This window comes from Acinonyx jubatus, chromosome D1 (assembly GCF_027475565.1).
Source record: "Acinonyx jubatus isolate Ajub_Pintada_27869175 chromosome D1, VMU_Ajub_asm_v1.0, whole genome shotgun sequence".
NCBI lineage: Eukaryota > Metazoa > Chordata > Mammalia > Carnivora > Felidae > Acinonyx > Acinonyx jubatus.
This window is the reverse complement of record NC_069390.1, coordinates 47,544,674-47,563,476: the sequence shown is the minus strand read 5'-3', so window position 1 is coordinate 47,563,476 and position 18,803 is coordinate 47,544,674. Positions and strand designations below refer to the sequence as shown.

Genomic DNA, 18,803 nt, shown 5'->3' with positions numbered 1-18,803 from the left:
CTAGGAGATTGAATTGATAAATAATTGCTTTTCTTCCTGTTTGGAAACTTAAACCTGTGTGTGTGTGTGTGTGTGTGTGTGTGTGTGTGAGTGTGAGTAACTCTCTCATTCCTTGGTAAGAATTTATTTACTTGAGTGTTATTATTATTGTCCTTAGAAACCTGCTCTTCCCTAGTTTGATTTTGCTTTGGTAACCAGCTAAAAGTCTACAGAAGGGCAGTAACATGCAGGATTCTTTGCTCTGGAAATCAACATGATTCAATCTTGTTCAAGCCAGTGGGCATTTATGAATTCCCACTTTGTGCATACATGTGCTGGGCATCAAGTCCTCTGCTTTACTCCAGCTTTCCACCCTTAGAAATCTGCTTGTTTTTATTGGACGCACATTAGCATGTTTATACTTGATAGTTGGCCTAGTTTTTATAAAAAGCAGTTAGTTTCACAAGGGCCAGATTGTAGGTGTGAATTGGGGTCATATCTTGCATTCTTCTAATTTCTCTTTGCTCAATGGAGAATAAAGAGAATTTGGCTAGGAAGAAGGAGACTTGTAGACCTGGCTCTACTTCACTTCTAGCTATCAGCAACATTTGGCTTCATTTTTTTAACTTTGTGAAGGAAGAATTTAGAGGAGCTTATCTTGGATCCTTGTGAGCCTTGCATTTTCTGACCATATGAGCTGGACCAGGTAAGTCTTTGCTGAGGTTGGTGTCTGCATCAATGAGGGAACAGTTCTCAAAGGTTTTTAGTGGTTCTCTTTTTTCTTTGTTATTGCAAGTGGATTTAGGAAAAATTCCCTGAAGTTGGGACAGGAGTCCTAAGTTGTTTTTCTTATCTCCCCACTATTGTTTTTTGGCAAGTGCCTGATTTCAAGCTTACATACTGGAATAGTTTATATCACTCTCTTGTCATTTGCAAAAGGAGTCTGGTGGTGTAGGGAAAAGAATATGGGCTGTGCAGTCATTCTGACATGGGATTGAATCCTACTTTTAGCACTTAAGTAGACGTGTGACCATAGAAAAGTGATTTAACTCCTCTAAAAATCAAATTTTCTAATAAAAAATGACAGTAATAATTCTTCTCAGAGAAAACATAGTGATTAAATAGGACATGTGAAAATGACTGCCACTTAGTAGGTACTCAGTATTACTCCTTTCCTCTCTCCCTCCCTTCCTTCCTTTCCTTTCTTCCTTAACGATGAACGTTACCTATTTCATCAATATGTTTGCAGTTGGCATCTGGGCTATCTAGTGATCATATGTGGATGGATGGGGTTTTTCTCCTTCCCCCTTCCTCCTGAGGAGGACACACACCTGTCTAAATTAATAGATGATAGTGTCTTAATATATAGTAGATGCCTTCAAGATGAGAGATCTAGTGTGGAAGATCTGATTATTTTTCAGCTAACACACAAAAGGAAGACCATTACTTAGGCTCTTTTTTGCTGTTTCTTCTTCACTACTTGAGAACTAGATGAGGCTAATAAAACTTAAGGACTGACAAACCAGAATTTCAAACTCATAGACCTCAGCACCTGGAAGATTGTAAATGAGTGAAATGGGCTGAGTGTGAAAGAAATGGCAATAGTATTACAAGATCCATAGGACATGGCACCTTTATTTTGGCATGAAAATGCAATAGACAGTGAACACTGTGGTGGCGTGAAGCAAGAAGAGACCTTTTTTTTAATGAATGAATGAATTTTAATATGAAATTTATTGTCAGATCGGTTTCAATACAACACCCAGTGATCATCCCAACAGGTACCCTCCTCAGTGCCCATCACCTACTTACCCCTCCCTCCCACCCCCATCAGCCCTCAGTTTATTCTCATTTTTTAAGAGTCTCTTATGGTTTGGTTCCCTCCCTCTCTAACTTTTTTTTTTCCCCTTCCCCTCCCCCATGGTCTTCTGTTAAGCAGAGGCCTTTTAAAGGGAACAGCCACTACTCAGTCTGAGATAGTTATTGTTGTGTAGGAATATGGGTTCTTGATTTCCAGATCTTCCCATTTTTCTTTTTAAAAACGTTTTTTAAAACGTGTATTCATTTTTGAGAGAGAGAGAGAGACAGAGCGTGAGTTGGGGAGGAGCAGAGAGAGAGGGAGACACAAAATCTGAAGCAGGCTCCAGGCTCTGAGCTGTCAGCACAGAGCCTAACACAGGGCTCAAACTCAGGGACCAGACTGCGAGATCATGACCTGAGCCGAAGTCAGACGTTCAACCAACTGAGCCATCCAGGTGCCCCCAAATCTTCCCTTTTCAAGGGAACCCAGAAATATAAATATGTGAAAACCCTTGATTTCTTTAAGGATTTTATTTTTAAGTAATCTTTACACCCAACATGGGGCTCAAACTCACAACTCCTGGATCAAGAGTCACATACTCTACTGATTGAGCTAGCCAGGCACCCCTCAAGTTTTAATTCCTGGCAATTAACCCAAAATTTAAGATAATACTCTGGGCCAACTACCAAAGACTGTGCCAGCAGTTTATGGTCTCTGAGCTGAAGGGACCATGGAGCTAGCTAGCTGTGCAGTCACTGGTAAGGGAAAGAAGATACTAGTCCAACAGGGAAGACCAGAGAGAGGGAGAGAGAAAGCTAGAAAAACAGGACAGGGGAACAATCCTGAATCTTCAGCTCTCTGTGAATTCTGAAATGGATTGTAATGTGTAAAGGACTGTTTTATGGGTGAGTACTTGACCAACTTAAAATAAGATCCCCTGAAGCAAGCATAACCCCACATGGTGATGTATGTACCGCTGGGTTTACAAATATTTGTTTTTCAACAACCAAAGTTGTCCCTCTTACTTTTGCAAAAAACAGATTACTTCAGTTTTCCATGAAAACTATAATGCATCTATGTAAATAAGGGAGCAACAAAATTTTCTAAATGCTTTTATTTTTTTTTTGACACAAATATTTCTGCACCTCTTGAGCCCTTCTTGCTGATAAAAGAACTTGCAATACATTTGTTAATGATGCTTTCAAAATGTGCTTTGGTGTATAGAGGTAATAATGTACTTTTTAGGTATGTTAATAATAAATTAAGGTTATAGTGGCTGCCATATTAGAGAAAATAGTGAATGGATTAGTCTTAGCAAAAAATTAGTTTTGCAAGTAGATAAGCTAAGGATATCAAAACTGAAAAAATTAGCTTCATACATTTTATTGTTTGTAAGTTTTTGATAAATAATATTCTATTATAGAATATAATACCTTACCCAGCACCTGACATATAGTAGGAATGTTTGTTAAATGTTTGTTAAATTCTACTGCCTTTTAATACAGTAATTTTCTTCAGTACTGATTTCCCAGATACAGCTCCGATAAAAATAAAAATTTGTAAGAGATTGGGGGGGTTCCTTTATAAAATTATGTACTTCTAGAAAAAATGGCAGCAGCAAGAGAGAGAGAGAGAAAAGAAAGTGTGTTCTAAAAAGCGATTCCAACTCAGATTATTCAGAGATGACTACTTTGACCCTGTTTGTACTTATAGTCCCTGCTGACAATATACTGGCAACATCTTTGGCCTCATTCTTTTTCTCTACTTATTTTGGCTTTACAGAGATCAGGTCTCAAGTCATGGGAATGTCCATGACCTTCAGTTGCTGAACTTTTCCTTCCTTCTTTTGTTCTTGCCTGGTTCAGAAGGGCATGCCAGGTGATGCATGTTACTTTTTCAGAGCTGAAGAAAGGATCTGGCCTGTGGAATCAATAGAGAAAAGCTTGGTCTCAACAATCTCTTGGTTCTCAACGCACCTCTTGTCAGCCAGCTGAGAAGCCTCTTTATAAATGCATTCTGATTAGCTGTTTTAGGTTCTTGTGGTTTGTAAATCTCCTTTCTCCCACAGAGATATTATTAGGACATAGCCAGGCTAGAAAGGCTGTGGGAAGCTTTGGAGGTAGGAGGATCCAGAAAGGATTGCAGTAAGAAGGGAATTCCGTTTGGTGAACTCCATAATCCAAAAGTAGCCCTGAGTTGATTCCATTTAGGAACCAAGGGTGGACTTTCTTGTTTGGTTCTTTGGCCCTTTAAGTTTCCCCATCTAGGACCAGGATATGAATCAGGAAAGAAATCAGCCTCAGGTGTGTCCTCTCATTTTTTCTCTTCTAAACTTCAGCCTCCAGGCATCGCACTGTAGTTTTGGGCAGACTCTTGTGCTCTTCTGAATTTTTATCAGCTTTCTTTGATTCCCCATTAGGATTGCTATCATCAACTTTCTCTTCCTTTACTACTTTGGTTTCAATCATTTCCTTCTGCTGATTCTTGTTTGTAAAAGGGAAGGTCTTCACATACCTATAGGCATAAACATAAAATTAAAGTGAGACACTTCTATGTAACACATATGACAATAGATAACACTTTGTCTGTGTTGGCACGTATTAGCACAGTATGCTGGTACCTTTATGTCAGATGCTAACATGTGCATTCTCAAATACATTGCATCCCTACCTTAGTGGATTCATTTAGATGAGACAGTAAATTTGCAGGCCACACTTAAGGCTGACCTCACAACCCTCCCACCAACAACAGAGAATTCCAAATCAAAATAAAGCATATACTTCCCCCCTAGATTTCAGTCTTTTCTTTTTATCTCTTGATTTTCAAAGGGACACCCATTGACCTGTTTCTAAAGGCTGGGTGACATGCATGTGCTGAAATAGTAGGAAAGATTGGGTGTTAGGGAGGAGAGGTGAGAAGAGAGAGAAAATTTACGATGTGAGAAGTCTACTGTCTCTGTTTTGACTGACATTTACGATGTGAGAAGTCTACTGTCTCTGTTTTGACTGACGAAATGCTAACAACAACCCTGGAAAAAACACAAGATAGGAATGTGACAAACATTACAAGACTAACAATGTGCCAACAACCCCACCTTTTGATGTAGCAAACTGCGAGACCAGCTGCAGCAGCAAAGAAGAGGAGTGCAAGCACTAGCAGAGCCGTGGGGACACCTGGAGGAAACAGAGACATCGTCTGTGGGTCCTTTGCTTACACAGTGTTGTGTGCTGCTCTTCTAATGATTCTTTACACGCATGAAGACAACAGATAATGCAGGAGAAAAGCCTTCTCTGTGACCACAACGGGGCTACTTAGAATGTTGGGCCCACATCTGCTTCTTTGCTTCTTTTCCTATAGAATCCCAGGCCTTGCCTCTCAAGCTGTATTCTATAAATTGCAATATCATGGAGTCCATTTCCTCTCTGTGGCTGTGGGATGATAGGTTTGGAGCTAGTTAGGTGTAAACCCTTCCTTTTAAATAGGAAGACAAACTTTCTAATCATAGGCATTTAAAGGCATATATATATATAAATATATATATATTAAACTCTGATATATTAATAGTGTCTTATTTTTAAAGTCTTTGAGTTTTAAAAGTGAAGCTACTTTATACTCATATACTATGATTTTTAGTTTAATCATTAAGGTTCTTTAGAGCCCTCAAGTTCTATGACTTTATGAAAGTTGAGTTTGCATTAAGGTTTTACTTGTATGGCCAATCTGGAGATAGCCTAGTTTTTTATGTATTTTCTGTTATACATAAACACACAAACACACACAAATATACTGCAAACACAGAAAGCTTTTACCTCCAAACCCAACAACTTCATTCTTGAATGCTGCTTTATTTTCAATGTAAGATTCTGTTTCTGTAGATATGGTGCTAGTTTCCACAAAAGCTTCTGTTACACAAATCAACTTTCTTTTCCGTCGAGAAGTGGAGGCCAAAGCAGAAGTAGGAGCAAGAGTAGGTGTAGTAGAGTAAGGTGCAACAGTAGATGAAGCCGAGTATGCACTGTCACTGGTGATCATTTCTGTTGTGTATGTTGCCTCATGAGTGTTGAATATGGGATCTTTGGTGGTAATAATTTCTGGAGAGCATGAGTTAATCCGAGTATCTGTTGGGGGAGGGAAAAATAAAGTAACAAGTAAGTATTGTAACACCTCCTAATGTTCTTCCTGCCTCTAGTCTTACTCCTTTCCAGTCCCCTTATACTGTAGCCAGAATGGTCTTAGAAAAATGCAAATCTAATCATATCACTTCCTTAGAATCCTTCAGTGACTGCCTCTACTCAGTGGCCCATAAGGCCCTTTGTGATCTGTCTCCTGCTGACATGGCTAGCCTTATCTGACCAGTGTGTCTCTCCTTCCTCTTGCCTACTCAGATTTCTTCAGTTTCTTTGATGTGCTTTCTCTCATATCCAAGCATTGACCATGATGCTTTCTTCACCTGTAAGACTCTTTGTCCCCTCTTTACTTAGCTATTACTTACTCTTCAAGTCTCAGATTGAACATCTCTTTATTAGGCAGACTTGATGACTAGATTGGTTTCCAAGGCATATGTTTTTGTACCTCCTTATACTTCCCTTGTCAAGGTTCTCATTGCACTGCTCTACACTAGACTGAGCTCCTTGGAAGCAGGACCCCTGTCTTATCATTCCCTGTGCCTAGCACATAATACATGCTCAATAAATATTTGATGAATAAAGAAAGGAAAGAAAAGTGACAGGATGGAAGGAGTAGCTGGGGAGACTGAATATATACAGATGACACCACTTCAGGACAAAGATCTAAAACCAGCTTTCTCTGTGCTCTTCAAAATAAAAAAAAATTTTAAGGAGGGGAGCAGGGGCTGGATATAGGTTTATCTGTTTCCTATCTGTTGGCTCTGGTGGAGAGGAAACTAAACATCTTTGAGCAGCTAACTCTGAGTCAATCATGACACTTTATTTAGCAATTTTATTAAACTCTCATTTTATAGGGGGAAACTGAAGTTCAGTGAAATTAAATAACTTGCCCAAAGTCACATACCTAGTAAATGGCGGAGCCATATGATATATTATAATATGACATATTATAATATATAGTATAATATAATAGATATAATATGAGTTTGCATCTATTTCAAATTCCTACTTATTTCTGGCAGTGGGTACCATCAGCTGGAATGTTAGCTAGGAAGAAAAAGTTATTTCCTTCATTTTTGAAAAATACCATAAATTACCAATCAAGGTCATTGATACTATTGATAAAACATTTTGACTACACACACATTCAGTCAGAATTTTATACTATTTATTATACTTATAAAATATCTCTATTGAAACACACATCATCCTTGACCTCTGCCCTGAACTTTTAGTTACATTTCTCATTCTTGAGCACATGCTAAGTTTTTCTTCAAAAAATGAAAAATTTTCAATATCAGGGAAAAAACATGAGCACATTATATGTTGGGAACTGAAAATACGGATACAATTAGGTCTAGTTCCAGTTTCCAGGACAGAAGTATTTTGATAAAGAGATTCACAGAGGAGATGGCATTTGAGCAAGGTATGGAGGATTAATGTGTTTGTTCAACAAATATTTATTGAGTTCCAACTCTGTGCAAAACACTGTTCTAGGTGTCAAGGTCATGATACAAAGAAAACAGAGTTCTTACTTTTAAGGGCCTTATATGCTAATGGAAGGATAAGATTTTTTTTTAAAGCCAGAAATTTCAGAGTATGATAAATGTTAAGAAGAAAATTAAAGAGAATAAGGATTAAACTGGTAGGGGTGGGGGATGGGAGATAGATACTTTGAATTAAAAAAAATTTTTTTTAATTTTAATATAATTTATTGTCAAATTGGCTAACATACAGTGTGTACAGTGTGCTCTTGGTTTTGGGGGCAGATTCCCGTGATTCATCACTTACATACAATACCCATTGCTCATCCCAACAAGTGCCCTCCTCAATGCCCGTCACCCATTTTTCCCTCTCCCCCCACTCCCCCCCAATTAACCCTCAGTTTGTTCTCTGTATTTAAGAGTCTTTTATGGTTTGCCTCCCTCCCTCTTTGCTTTTAACTATTAAAAAAATCTTTTTTAATGTTTATTTTTGAGAGAGAGAGAGAGAGACAGAGCATGAGCTAGGGAGGAGGAGGGACAGTGAGAGCAGGAGACACAGAATCCAAAGCAAGCTCCAGGCTCTGAGCTGTCAGCACAGATCCTGACGTGGGGATTGAACTCACAAACCATGAGATGATGACCTGAGCCGAAGTCAGATGCTTAATCGACTGAGCCACCAGGCATCCCAAGAAGATACTTTGAGTAGGATGATAGGAGAAAGTGAAGTGATACTTAAGCTGAGGCCTAAATGATAAGAAGTAGCCAGTCATTGAAAATCGAGGGCAAAATCATTCCAAGAAAAGAGAACAGGAAGTTCAAGAGCCCAAAGCTGAATGAACTCAGTATGTTTGATGAATAAAAGGCCAGTATGTTTGGAACACAGCAGAAGCTCATCTAGTATGCAGGAAGGAATAGAATATTCCAGTCAATAGGAATAGCATGATCCAAGAATCCAGAAGTTTGAAAATGTAGTTACAGAAAAATGATAAGGAGTGCAGGGTGGCTGGAGAGTAGAGTGTATATATGATTGGTAGCATGAAAGACTGCAAGCAGGAGATGAAACTGGGTAGATTGACTAGAGCCAGAGTATTGAGATTTGTAATTGCCTTGTTAAAGCATTTGGAATGTATTTTGTAGGAAATGGAATTTTCAACTGGGTCCACAAACCTCCCAACTGATATACAGGAGTTCTCATACATGCTCACTTTAATGCGTAAAAGGCTTCATAGTTTACATCATATTCTCAAATAGGAAGTCACCAAGGGCTACGGAGCAGAGGAGTAACATAATTATCAGTGGAGGTGTGTGGAGGATGAAATGCAATGGGGAGAGAGTACAATCCAGGAATAAGGAAGGAGATTATTGCAATTGCAAAGAAATAGGGGAATCCAGAAGTATCTGGAATCCTAAAAGTTATATTTTAGAGATCTCCTAGAGAAAAGTGATTTTTTGAACCCTGGCTATAGGTTAGAATCATCTGGGGAGCTTTTAAAAAATATTGATGCCCAGAACCCAACCGGGGCCTGGTATATTATTGATGTGTAGTCATCACCATGGAAGGTGCTACATGGGAGTAGTGGCTCAAGATTTAAATCCTGGCTCTTTCCCTTATTGACTAGGATCATAGTAAAATATACTCTAAACATCAGTTATTTCTCCTGGAAAATAGAAACGATACCCTTCTGTCATTTTACTGAGGGTTAATGAGATAATAAATGTGTAGGGCCTGTCATAATGTATGAGCATGATAGACAGGATCTATCTAACAATTACTTTCCTTTGCCTCTCTGTTCATTAAATATAGCCAACAGGGCCACAGTGTGAGGGAGCAACAGCAGTCTGGTCCCATAATTCCTACTGGGTTGAGGACATACCTCAAACTATGAATATGATTTCTTTAGAATGTGCCAAGTGTACTGATGTTAAACACAGAGTGTAGTTGGAGTCCAAGAGGAAAGATCGGAGTAAAGGGTATGGGAAGGCTTCTTGAAGATGATGGCACTCAAGAATTGAATAAAGAGTAGCAGTTAACTAAATAGGAAGATGGGCATTGTGGTGGAGGGAACAGCATGAAGCAGATGGTGCATGCAGAGCATTCAAAGCACCTTGATCTGGTCCCCCAAAGCTCACAAAGATAGCAATAAAAAAGACAATTAGGATAAAGTGTAGGGTCAGGTTTAAGTTACTCTGATAGACCTCACAAGATAACCATAAAAAAGAAAGTTATAAAAACAAATGGCATATGTTTAGGATTAGCATTTGAATAAAGGTTAGATTATCTCTGATCCTCACAAAGATGGCAAACAAAAGCAGATGAACCTAATTTATTTCAAACTGATAGTATAACTACACAGAGTTGTGAATTTTTCAAGTCCCTTTTGCACATACTTCATTGACAGTACACCCTTACAGGGCTATATTCTGGGGACTAAAAGAAATGCAAAGAAATCTCAAATTTCACTCAATGGGTTCACTCAATAATGTTGGTTTTATAATTTTGAAACTATCATAGGATGAGAAAGTATAGTAATATTATTTATTGGGAACTGTGATTTTCTGTGTAAGAGAAAAATATAAGTGTAAAACAAAGTAAACTAAGAAAAAGCTTGACCTGTTATATTTGAGCTGGAAATATCAATACAAATTCATAATTTTTATTTTTTATTAAAATTTTTTAAAATTTATTCATTTTTGAGAGACAGAGACAGAGCATGAGTGGGGGAGGGGCAGAGAGAAAGGGAGACAGAATCAGAAGCAGGCTCCAGGCTCTGGGCTGTCAGCACAGAGCCCGACTCAGGGCTCTAACTCATGAACCACCAGATCATGACCTGAGCTGAAGTCAGATACTTAACTGACTGAGCCACCCAGGTGCCCCCAAATTCATAATGTTTAGATATAAGTCTGTATTTTTAGTGGATAGCTCTGTATATATATATATAGAGAGAGAGAGAGAGAGAGAGAGAGCGCTATATATGTATAGAGCTATCCACTAAAAATACTGAAGAAGCAGTGAAAACTCCAGTAGTAATGAAAACTACTTGCATCCAGATCTTGGTTTCAAATTAACATTCTCCATTAAAAAGAACATGGCTTCTTAGAGAAATAAATGGCTGGTTCCATATCAGGGGCAGAGAAAGTACAACGTAAGTGTGGGACATGCTATTATGTCAGAAAGCAAGGAATTACTCAAATATTAATGGAATAAAGAACACAAAAGTCAACTAGAAGGGGCTCCTACTCACCAAATTTGGGACAATTTGAGCATCAAAAAGAATAAAAGAATAATAATTGTAAAATTGATTACAACATATTGAACACACAGAATAAGTAAAATATAATGTATTCATAGTAGTATAAGAGGGGGGGAAGAAATGTGTGTGGGGGGCGGGGTTGGAGAAGAGAGAGATTCTTCTGCATCAAAGAATTCCAGTTAATAAATGTAAAAGGAAGATTAGAAACATCACCATTTTGTAACCCCACATATAATAACTGATTCCAGTAAGAATAACCAATGGCTGCTTAAACTCTAGGTACTAGATAGTTGGGGTCAGAATATATGCATGGTGCCAAAATATCCCATTATGGGTTACTTACTCATTGCAAGGGGAAAAGCATATCTTTATGAGTTCCTTTAGAGAGGTCTGGCAGTCACCATATTATTCAAATGACCAAAGTTAGCATATTAATAGTGGGACATACTGACATTAAGTTGGGATGTGATTTAAAGTGCACAATATCATCTATGAAATATTATTCTCAAAATGTTGAACAAGAGTCTAATCAAGCCTTTAGATCTAACTTTAAGCATACAGGAAATATAGGGGTTGGAAGTATGAGTTAAATGAAACCAGGAGGAAATACACAAATCCAAGTCCTCTTCCTCTGACTCCATTTTGTGAAGTCCAGAGGGCTGGGTATCATATCATCACACTGACAGCTGGGAGGAAGGCCAGGAAGTTGAAAGGCTAGGTCACTTGACAGGCATGGGCTGGCTATGAGATAAACAGGTTTGTGAACCACCAATTCCCCAACCAAAAGCGGTAGGCATAAGAGGCAGAAGAGAGAAGGAGGATGGTGAAACAAACAAACAAAAAGCTTTATTCCACTTTTGACTCTGCCACCAACAGAACAAGCCAAACCTTCATTCTGAGCTATCATTTCATCCATGAAATGAGGGAAGAGGACAAAGCGTCTTTCAGGGCTCTTTCTAGGTCAAAGCCTCCTGATTCAGAGAACTGCTTGGATCCTATGTTGCCTTTGGGCAACATAATGTTGCTGGTGCACACTTATCTCTTGGATCTTAGAGAATAACTTTGGAATCTGCCCTTGTATATGACCACTCAGCTGTCTGACCTTTAGAAGGTCAGATTTATGAGTATGTGTGAAGTGTAATAAATCAGAAGAGAATAAGTATTTACTGAAAGAAAAACTTTCTGGGAAGTTCCTTAGGTAGAGCACTTGGGATAGGTGGATATGGTCTCCAAGCAAAGTTAATAGGATGACTGTGTGACTATGAGCAAACCAATTCTATTTCCTAACTTCAACTCCTTCCTTCATAAAATGATCTTATTCTTAAAAATGTCAAGTGTAGTGAGGCCCCTGGGTGACTCAGTTAGTTAAGCATTTGACTCTTGATCCAGCTCAGGTCTTGATTTCAGGGTCATGAGTTCAAGCCCTGCACTGGGATCCATGCTGGGTGTGAAGCCTACTTAAAAAAAAAGAAAAAATGTAGCATCTGAATTTCCTCTCCTTTAAAGGAATGTAGGGTAAGGTAAAGAACATGCTTTCAGAGTTAGACCTGTGTTAAAATCTTTGTTGTAAGTGAGAACGTAGACAAATATACTTATGTCTTTTGGGTTAAATTTTCTCCTCTGCAAAATGGGAGTGACAAAGTATACCTTATAAAGAGATTGTCAAGGTTCAGGATGATAACTCGATACATTGCTTTGTCTATAGTGAATATTTCCTTACCTTCTTCTTATTTATCTTATAAGATGGAGGAATGTGGGTAATGGAACCTGCTCTTCCTATGTTGCCATTTAGTCATATTTTCCCTAACTTTTTCCTCTGAGGGGCATATGACCAACTCTGGCCTGGTCCTACATAGAGGCAGTATTGGGAGTATTAAATGACCATCACCAAGATTCCTTCTGCTGCTACTCAGGGCTACTCAGACAGGTCATAGAGCTAGAGAAAACATGGAGAGGCTACAGATATGACTCACCAGATGAGTTGTAACAGTAGGCCAAGAACTTTTTGCTGAGTGAATTTCTCCAAACCAGGACACCCATCCCATTCTTCCCACACTTGGGGTTCGGGAGAATCCGAGGGATGACCAGAAACTTATCTGCAACCCATCCATAGCTATAACAGAATACACATTAGTTGAATGGATACATTTATCTCTACTGCTGAACAAGAACACAGAGCTGGAAGAGGTCCAGCAGTATTGTGAACACAGTTGTTTCTCACCTGCAAGTCTCAAAGCCAGACCTCCATGCTGCTTCAATCTGGTCTTTGCTGGCCAAAGTTAGTCCCATCAGCCTACAGGCCTCCTGGGCTTCTGTGAAATTCAGCTGCTGGGTTGTCTTTTTGTTCACAAGGGTGACCCCTACGATTCTGCATGGTGCTGAGATGGAAAGTTCTGCAAAGGAATCACAGAGGTCCTCAATTTGCCGCTGTCCTTGTTCCCAGCCTGTAAGCTATTCTTCCTAGCAAAGTATTATTGTCTTGTTAGAGCAGTGAGGTCCTTGTGGCTGGGATTGATGGTTAGCTATAACAGGCCAGACATTTCCCACAAGGAAATCCTTCTGGGTTAGGGTGGTCTTTGCTCTGGTCCCAGCTGTACCTCTCATCAGATTTGAGTCTATCCTACACCACTACATTAAGGGGTTTTTTACATAGAGACTTGTTCTTTACATAGAGACTTTTGCCACCAGTTCCTTGGGTTGAGTCTAGCTGATACAGTTGCTGCAAACCTTTTTAGAGTCTATAAAATGAAAGGTCTGAGATTTTGAGAAAAATAGAATTCAGGGCTCTGGTTAATAGAATAGCTAACAATACACCAAACCAATATGGCTTGGGAACACCAGTATTTCTGAGATGGGCTGAAAAATGTTGCACTTGGTATAACACAATGTGAGCTTTCTCAGTCCCAGGTGTTCTCTGGCCATTGGGGGGCAGGCTTACTCAGAAGTTCCTAAAGAAATCAGGCAGTAAACCTGGCATGACAGAGAAACTAAATAAAGTTGAGTTTTAGAGTCTGGCCTATGTCACTTGCTATCTCTGAGATCTTAGGCTAGTTATTTAATCTTTTTGAGCCTCAGTTTCCTTATTCATAAAATTGAGAGAGTAACAGTATCTATTGTATAGGGTAGTGACAGTTGAATGAATTAATTCAAATAAAAATGCTTAGCATAGTGCCTGTCACAAAGTAGGTGCTCAGTAAATCATAAGTAACATCATTATGTTATCTTCAAAGCTTTTTGGTTTTAGTTCTCTAATGACTGATCTCTCAAGGGAAGGTGAGGCAGTTGAATAGATATGTTGTGAATATATTTTACTCAAAAATTCATGAATCCAAAAGTTCTTTAGATCACTTTCTTGGATCTGAGATTTATAGACCTGTATAAAATTGCAAAATTGTATTGCATTCAGGTGCATTATTCCTATTGGGCTTTGTCCACAAAAATCCATAAGAGGGCATTGCAATCTTCCAAGAGGTTGCTTGTACACAGATCTGTGTGTTGGATACCCAGTCAAATGCTTTGATCACTTTCTAGGTTGGTATTTAAAATAAGTTTCTTGAAAACATAGAAGGAGCATTTCTAAGTCCTCCATGTGGCCTTGCTATGCTCTGGAGCAAGAAGCTAGAAGAGGTAATATGTATATGATACACAATATTTGTGGATGGACTTATTTGCTTCCAGACGTTGCCCTCACGATGAGAAACCAGAGAGTCAACACCCCAACATGAGTGTTAATGACAAAACAGCCTCTTATGACTATATGTACTAATACTAATACCTATAGCAATACTGATATTAATACTAATACTAGGGATACCTGGATGGCACTGACAGTGTGGAGCCTGCTTGGGATTCTCTTTCTCTCCCTCTCTCTCTCTGCCCCTCCCCTGCTCTCTCTCTTTCAAAATAAATAAATAAACTTTAAAAAATACTAATACTAATTCTAACATCTATCATCTGTTTATGCTACTCTGTGCCAAACCCTGTCTCCTTTAATAGAAAGTTGAGGCTCAGGGAGACTAAGTAACTTTCCCAAACTCAAGGATATAAGCATGGATATAGGACAGATTGGGTGCACAAACCCCACAAACTCTAAAAGCCCACTATTTTGCTTCCCACTGTGTTATGGAGGAGAAAATGAACACACACACACACACACACACTCTACAATTAGAGCTAAACTCTCCAAACACACCATTTGTCCTGGAATTTGGCTTAGCCCATGAGCTTGCTATTGTTCAAATCTCATGGCTGTTTCTTCAGGAATACCTGCAGAGAAGGTTTATTAATTACACTAGAAAGTGGTATTGCTACTCTTCCATCATAACTCATTTTTACCTTAAAAGTTATTATTTAGAGTAATGAAAGACCTATTCTGGACAATGGACCTAGCTTTGATTATTCACCTGTTATTAATAGGCTCTGGGACTCTGGCAAGTTATTGTTCTCATTTGTAAGATGAAAATGGTTGGTTCTATCTTCTTCACAAAATTTTTGTCAGAATTAAGTTAGATAACGTGTGCCTAGCAGGGACTAGGTCCATAAGAGATAGTCAACAAATATTAGTCGTTTTTATGCTTTCCTAGTTTTTTTAAAGACAAAAGTAGGGAGTTGGAATCCAAGGGCTACTCCACTAACCTCTTCCTTAAGAATTTTTAGGAAACAGCAGGCATAGTAGAAATACTGTATGTTTGGATCAGATAGAGTTGAATTCAAACCCAAGCTTTTTTTTACCATCTATACGGCATTAGGAAGTCACTTGGCTTCATTTGAGCCTGTTTCATCTATAAAATGTCTACTTGAGAAGATTTTTTTAAGTTGATTTATTAATTTTGAGAGAGAAAGTGAGAGCACAAGAGTGGGGAGGGGCAGAGAGAGAGAGAGAGAGAGAGAGAGAGAGGGAGAGAGAGAGAGAGAGAATCCCAAACAAGTTCCCTACTGTCCATGAAGATCTCAAAAAACGTAAGATCATGACCTGAGCCAAAATCAAAAGTCAGACGCTTAACCAACTGAGCCACCTAGGTGCCCCTTCTTGAGAAGATTAAATGAAATTTCATATATTACATACATAAAAGTTACATAAAATATGATATATATAATTTAATTTCCTTAGGAAATTTTTGACATCATTAAAGATAGTCCAGAGTGCAATGGAATTATTGTTAAAGAACAATTTCCAAAATATTTGAGTCATGGCAGCATTGTGGGGAAAAGTCTCCCAGGGGAATTTCAAAGAGGACCAAACTTATTTGAGAATAACAATTTTGGAATTTTGAAAAAAAAATATTACTCCTGGCTCTCATAATAAATATAACAATATATGAATCAACTCAGGATATCTGATTCCTACATACTTTATATCACAGAGCCTATTCCAGCATAGGAACACACAACTTTCTTTTTAAAGTGCTCAAATTTTCATTTGCCTGGAGCTATAATAAGTGATTTGTGGTTACAATTTTTTTGCCTACATTGCAGAGTGAGGTTACCACTTAGGCATCTCAAAAGCCTGGAAATCCCTTAAAGCTATTCCTTTTTGGTAGGGAGATAATGACTAATTTTCAAACCTATATTTTCACATTTTTTCAGTTAATTTGCTATTTATTTCATATTAAAAACATATGCATTCAATTGTAATACAGCAAAATTGAAATTAAAATAATTATATTGACACTTCCAAAAATATAAAACAGGTCAATATTTAGTGAAAGTTGGCCATTTTTCCCAGCTTTTAGTGCTTGCTTAAAATTCATTACAATCATGGTTTATTTCTTCAATGAAATACTTTTAAAAACAAATGATCTCTCCTCAATATTTTGTTTCAAAATATTCTCATTAAAAAGATTCGATAACCAAAAATAAAAGTCAAAATAACATAAAGGTAAATGTGAATCATTCTGGTGAAGTCAATAATATGGTAAAAACATTTCTGGCAGAGCAACACTATGAACTAGATCTGTGGATATTGAGGGTCCCCTACTCCCAGCAATCCATAGTTAAGAATTTGGTAGGCTTAGGACAGTTTGCAAGATCTTGCTTTCTTTGCCTCAGGTTGGAAATCTGGTGAGAAACCTACCTTCTACACGGAGAGAGCCATGGACCAGGAGCTTTGTGGTCCAGATGGAGGCAAGAAGCAACATCAGGCTGAAGCACTTGGCCATTATGCAAATCCCTTATGAGCCAGAGAAGCACCCTGGGTGGTCACTGGTAGTAATAGAAGCAGGCAATCACCAGTCTAGATGGAGTCTTCTGGAAATATATTGGAGCCCCACTGCTTCATTTCATAACTGAGACATCCGGATTTCCCTGCTTTCAAGCTTCTGACTTGTCAAGGTCACTGGGGGAAATGAGTGACGTCCCTTAAATGCCCAGGCTGTACTTTGTGGATTGCTTTCTGGAAAATTTAGCTAATGCTGACTCAGAAAACACACAAATGAGGAAGACAGATAGCACAGCATAAACTGCTAGAGGTTTCCCCAATTCCCATATTCCCTGCCATCCCCTACCTCCCCAACCAGCTCAGTTCTGACATGGTTCATTGTTATTACCTGTGGAGCCCATTCATTTATATACTCCTAGGAGTGTCTGTCTCTAAAGGAGATTGAGCATGGATTGTGCTTCTTTTCCTCCCACAGTCAGTGATTTTTTTTTTCTCCAGCTGCTTATCTTTGTGAAGGCGGCAGTTGTGGGGCAGGGGATGATGCAGAAGCTCCTGAAAGCAAATGCACACTTAAATACTGAGAACAGGGTGTATATGTCTATCTTTTCTCATACACCATGGCAAGTGATTCTTTCTTCAAAGAAACAAGACACACACAATTCATATTTAGAAAACACAACTGGGGGACAATTCACAAAATTTTAGTCATTTTTCACTTTACAAAAGGATTTTTGAGGTTATAATAGTAATTACCACAAGCGTCCTTTATATAATAACTCTCTCTTTAATAGCTTCTCTTTTATTCTGGTAGACCAAAATTCAATTTAGAGTTCCCCTTTCTTGCTTGATGAATGTGAGGTTTATATGTACTGTGTATAAGTAGACTGCACTCTCTGTTTTCCCAGATGGATATTCAATGGTTTGTCTTCCATGGGAATTATGGAATTCTGACTTGTGAATAATGCCTTGAGCAATGGTTTATGAGTTTTCTTCAAAATAAATGTCATTTACAGGAGTTTTTGGATAATGATTTATTTTTTTACAAATGGTATTGGTCATAAAATTAGATATCCATACAGAAAATACCAGCAATGAAAGGAGAATCTGTTCTGCACATAGGTGACTTGTAAGAGACCAGGGGATAGCCCTTAAATATCTCTAATATTTAAATATCTGTACACCTCATTACTTGGGTGAGCACAAGTCCCAAGGTATAGTTAACTTGGAAACATATGTGACTCTATCACCACGGAACTAGATAGACAAGGAGGAAGGAATCAGGTCTTTTTCATCATTATCCTTAAAACCTAGCACCATGCCCAAAGGAGAGGTAGCCTTCAAGCATTTTTCTAAAGTATTTCAAAAAGAAAGAAGGAAAGAAGACAGGAAGGGAAAAACAAACTGTAGAATGCAAGGATTTGGATGGGAGAAATAACTTATGAGAAAAGAAAAGAATGACCTAAATTTTGGAAACAAACTTCTAGAAGGGGAGTTATTAGATAAAGGGAGTCTGCATGATGGTGCTGGTGCTTAAGAATGAGTTTCTGAAAGAGGAAACAATCTTACTTTTTTGGATATCTATATTGAGAGAATTTAAGATTGAGAATGATTGATGGGAACTTGTTGCCTCTCTCGCTAAATGTGAGTATGCTCAATCTTCAGTTCTAGGCCTCTCACTCAAGGCAGGTTTCTGAAAAGTTAGTTGACAGGAGTGAAAAGCTAAACTGGAGAGCTATAAAGAAAATATTGCCAGTTAATTTCTCTTTATTGTTTTGAGGAACAGTGTTTAGGATATGGAAAAAGAACCAGCAGTACTGTCCTCTTCTAAAATAACAGCTCATGCTATAATCAAGGAGAATCAACAAAGAAAAATTTGTAGAATTAGAAGGGAAATTTGAAAAGTTAAATGAAAATGAAGAGAATAGCAATCAAATTGCAAAGGAGAGTAGGAAACAATATCCAGACCCATTTTCTTTTTTTTGTTTTTTAAATTCCAGTATAATG

The 18,803-nt window shown here is 38.2% G+C and overlaps 1 protein-coding gene and 1 long non-coding RNA gene across 3 annotated transcripts in view; one reads left to right on the top strand and one right to left on the bottom strand.

Moving 5' to 3' along the window:
* Positions 1-18,803, top strand: part of LOC113603477 (uncharacterized) — a 204,133-nt gene that overhangs the window by 15,981 nt on the left and 169,349 nt on the right. The window lies entirely within an intron of this gene.
* LYVE1 (lymphatic vessel endothelial hyaluronan receptor 1) lies at positions 1,595-17,011 on the bottom strand. The gene is made up of 6 exons (XM_015068709.3): positions 16,716-17,011; positions 12,864-13,035; positions 12,616-12,755; positions 5,590-5,898; positions 4,875-4,953; positions 1,595-4,294 (listed from the first exon to the last, which is right to left on the bottom strand). The coding sequence occupies exons 1-6, from the start codon at positions 16,798-16,800 to the stop codon at positions 4,108-4,110; spliced, it is 972 nt and encodes a 323-aa protein (XP_014924195.1). The 5' UTR covers positions 16,801-17,011; the 3' UTR covers positions 1,595-4,107.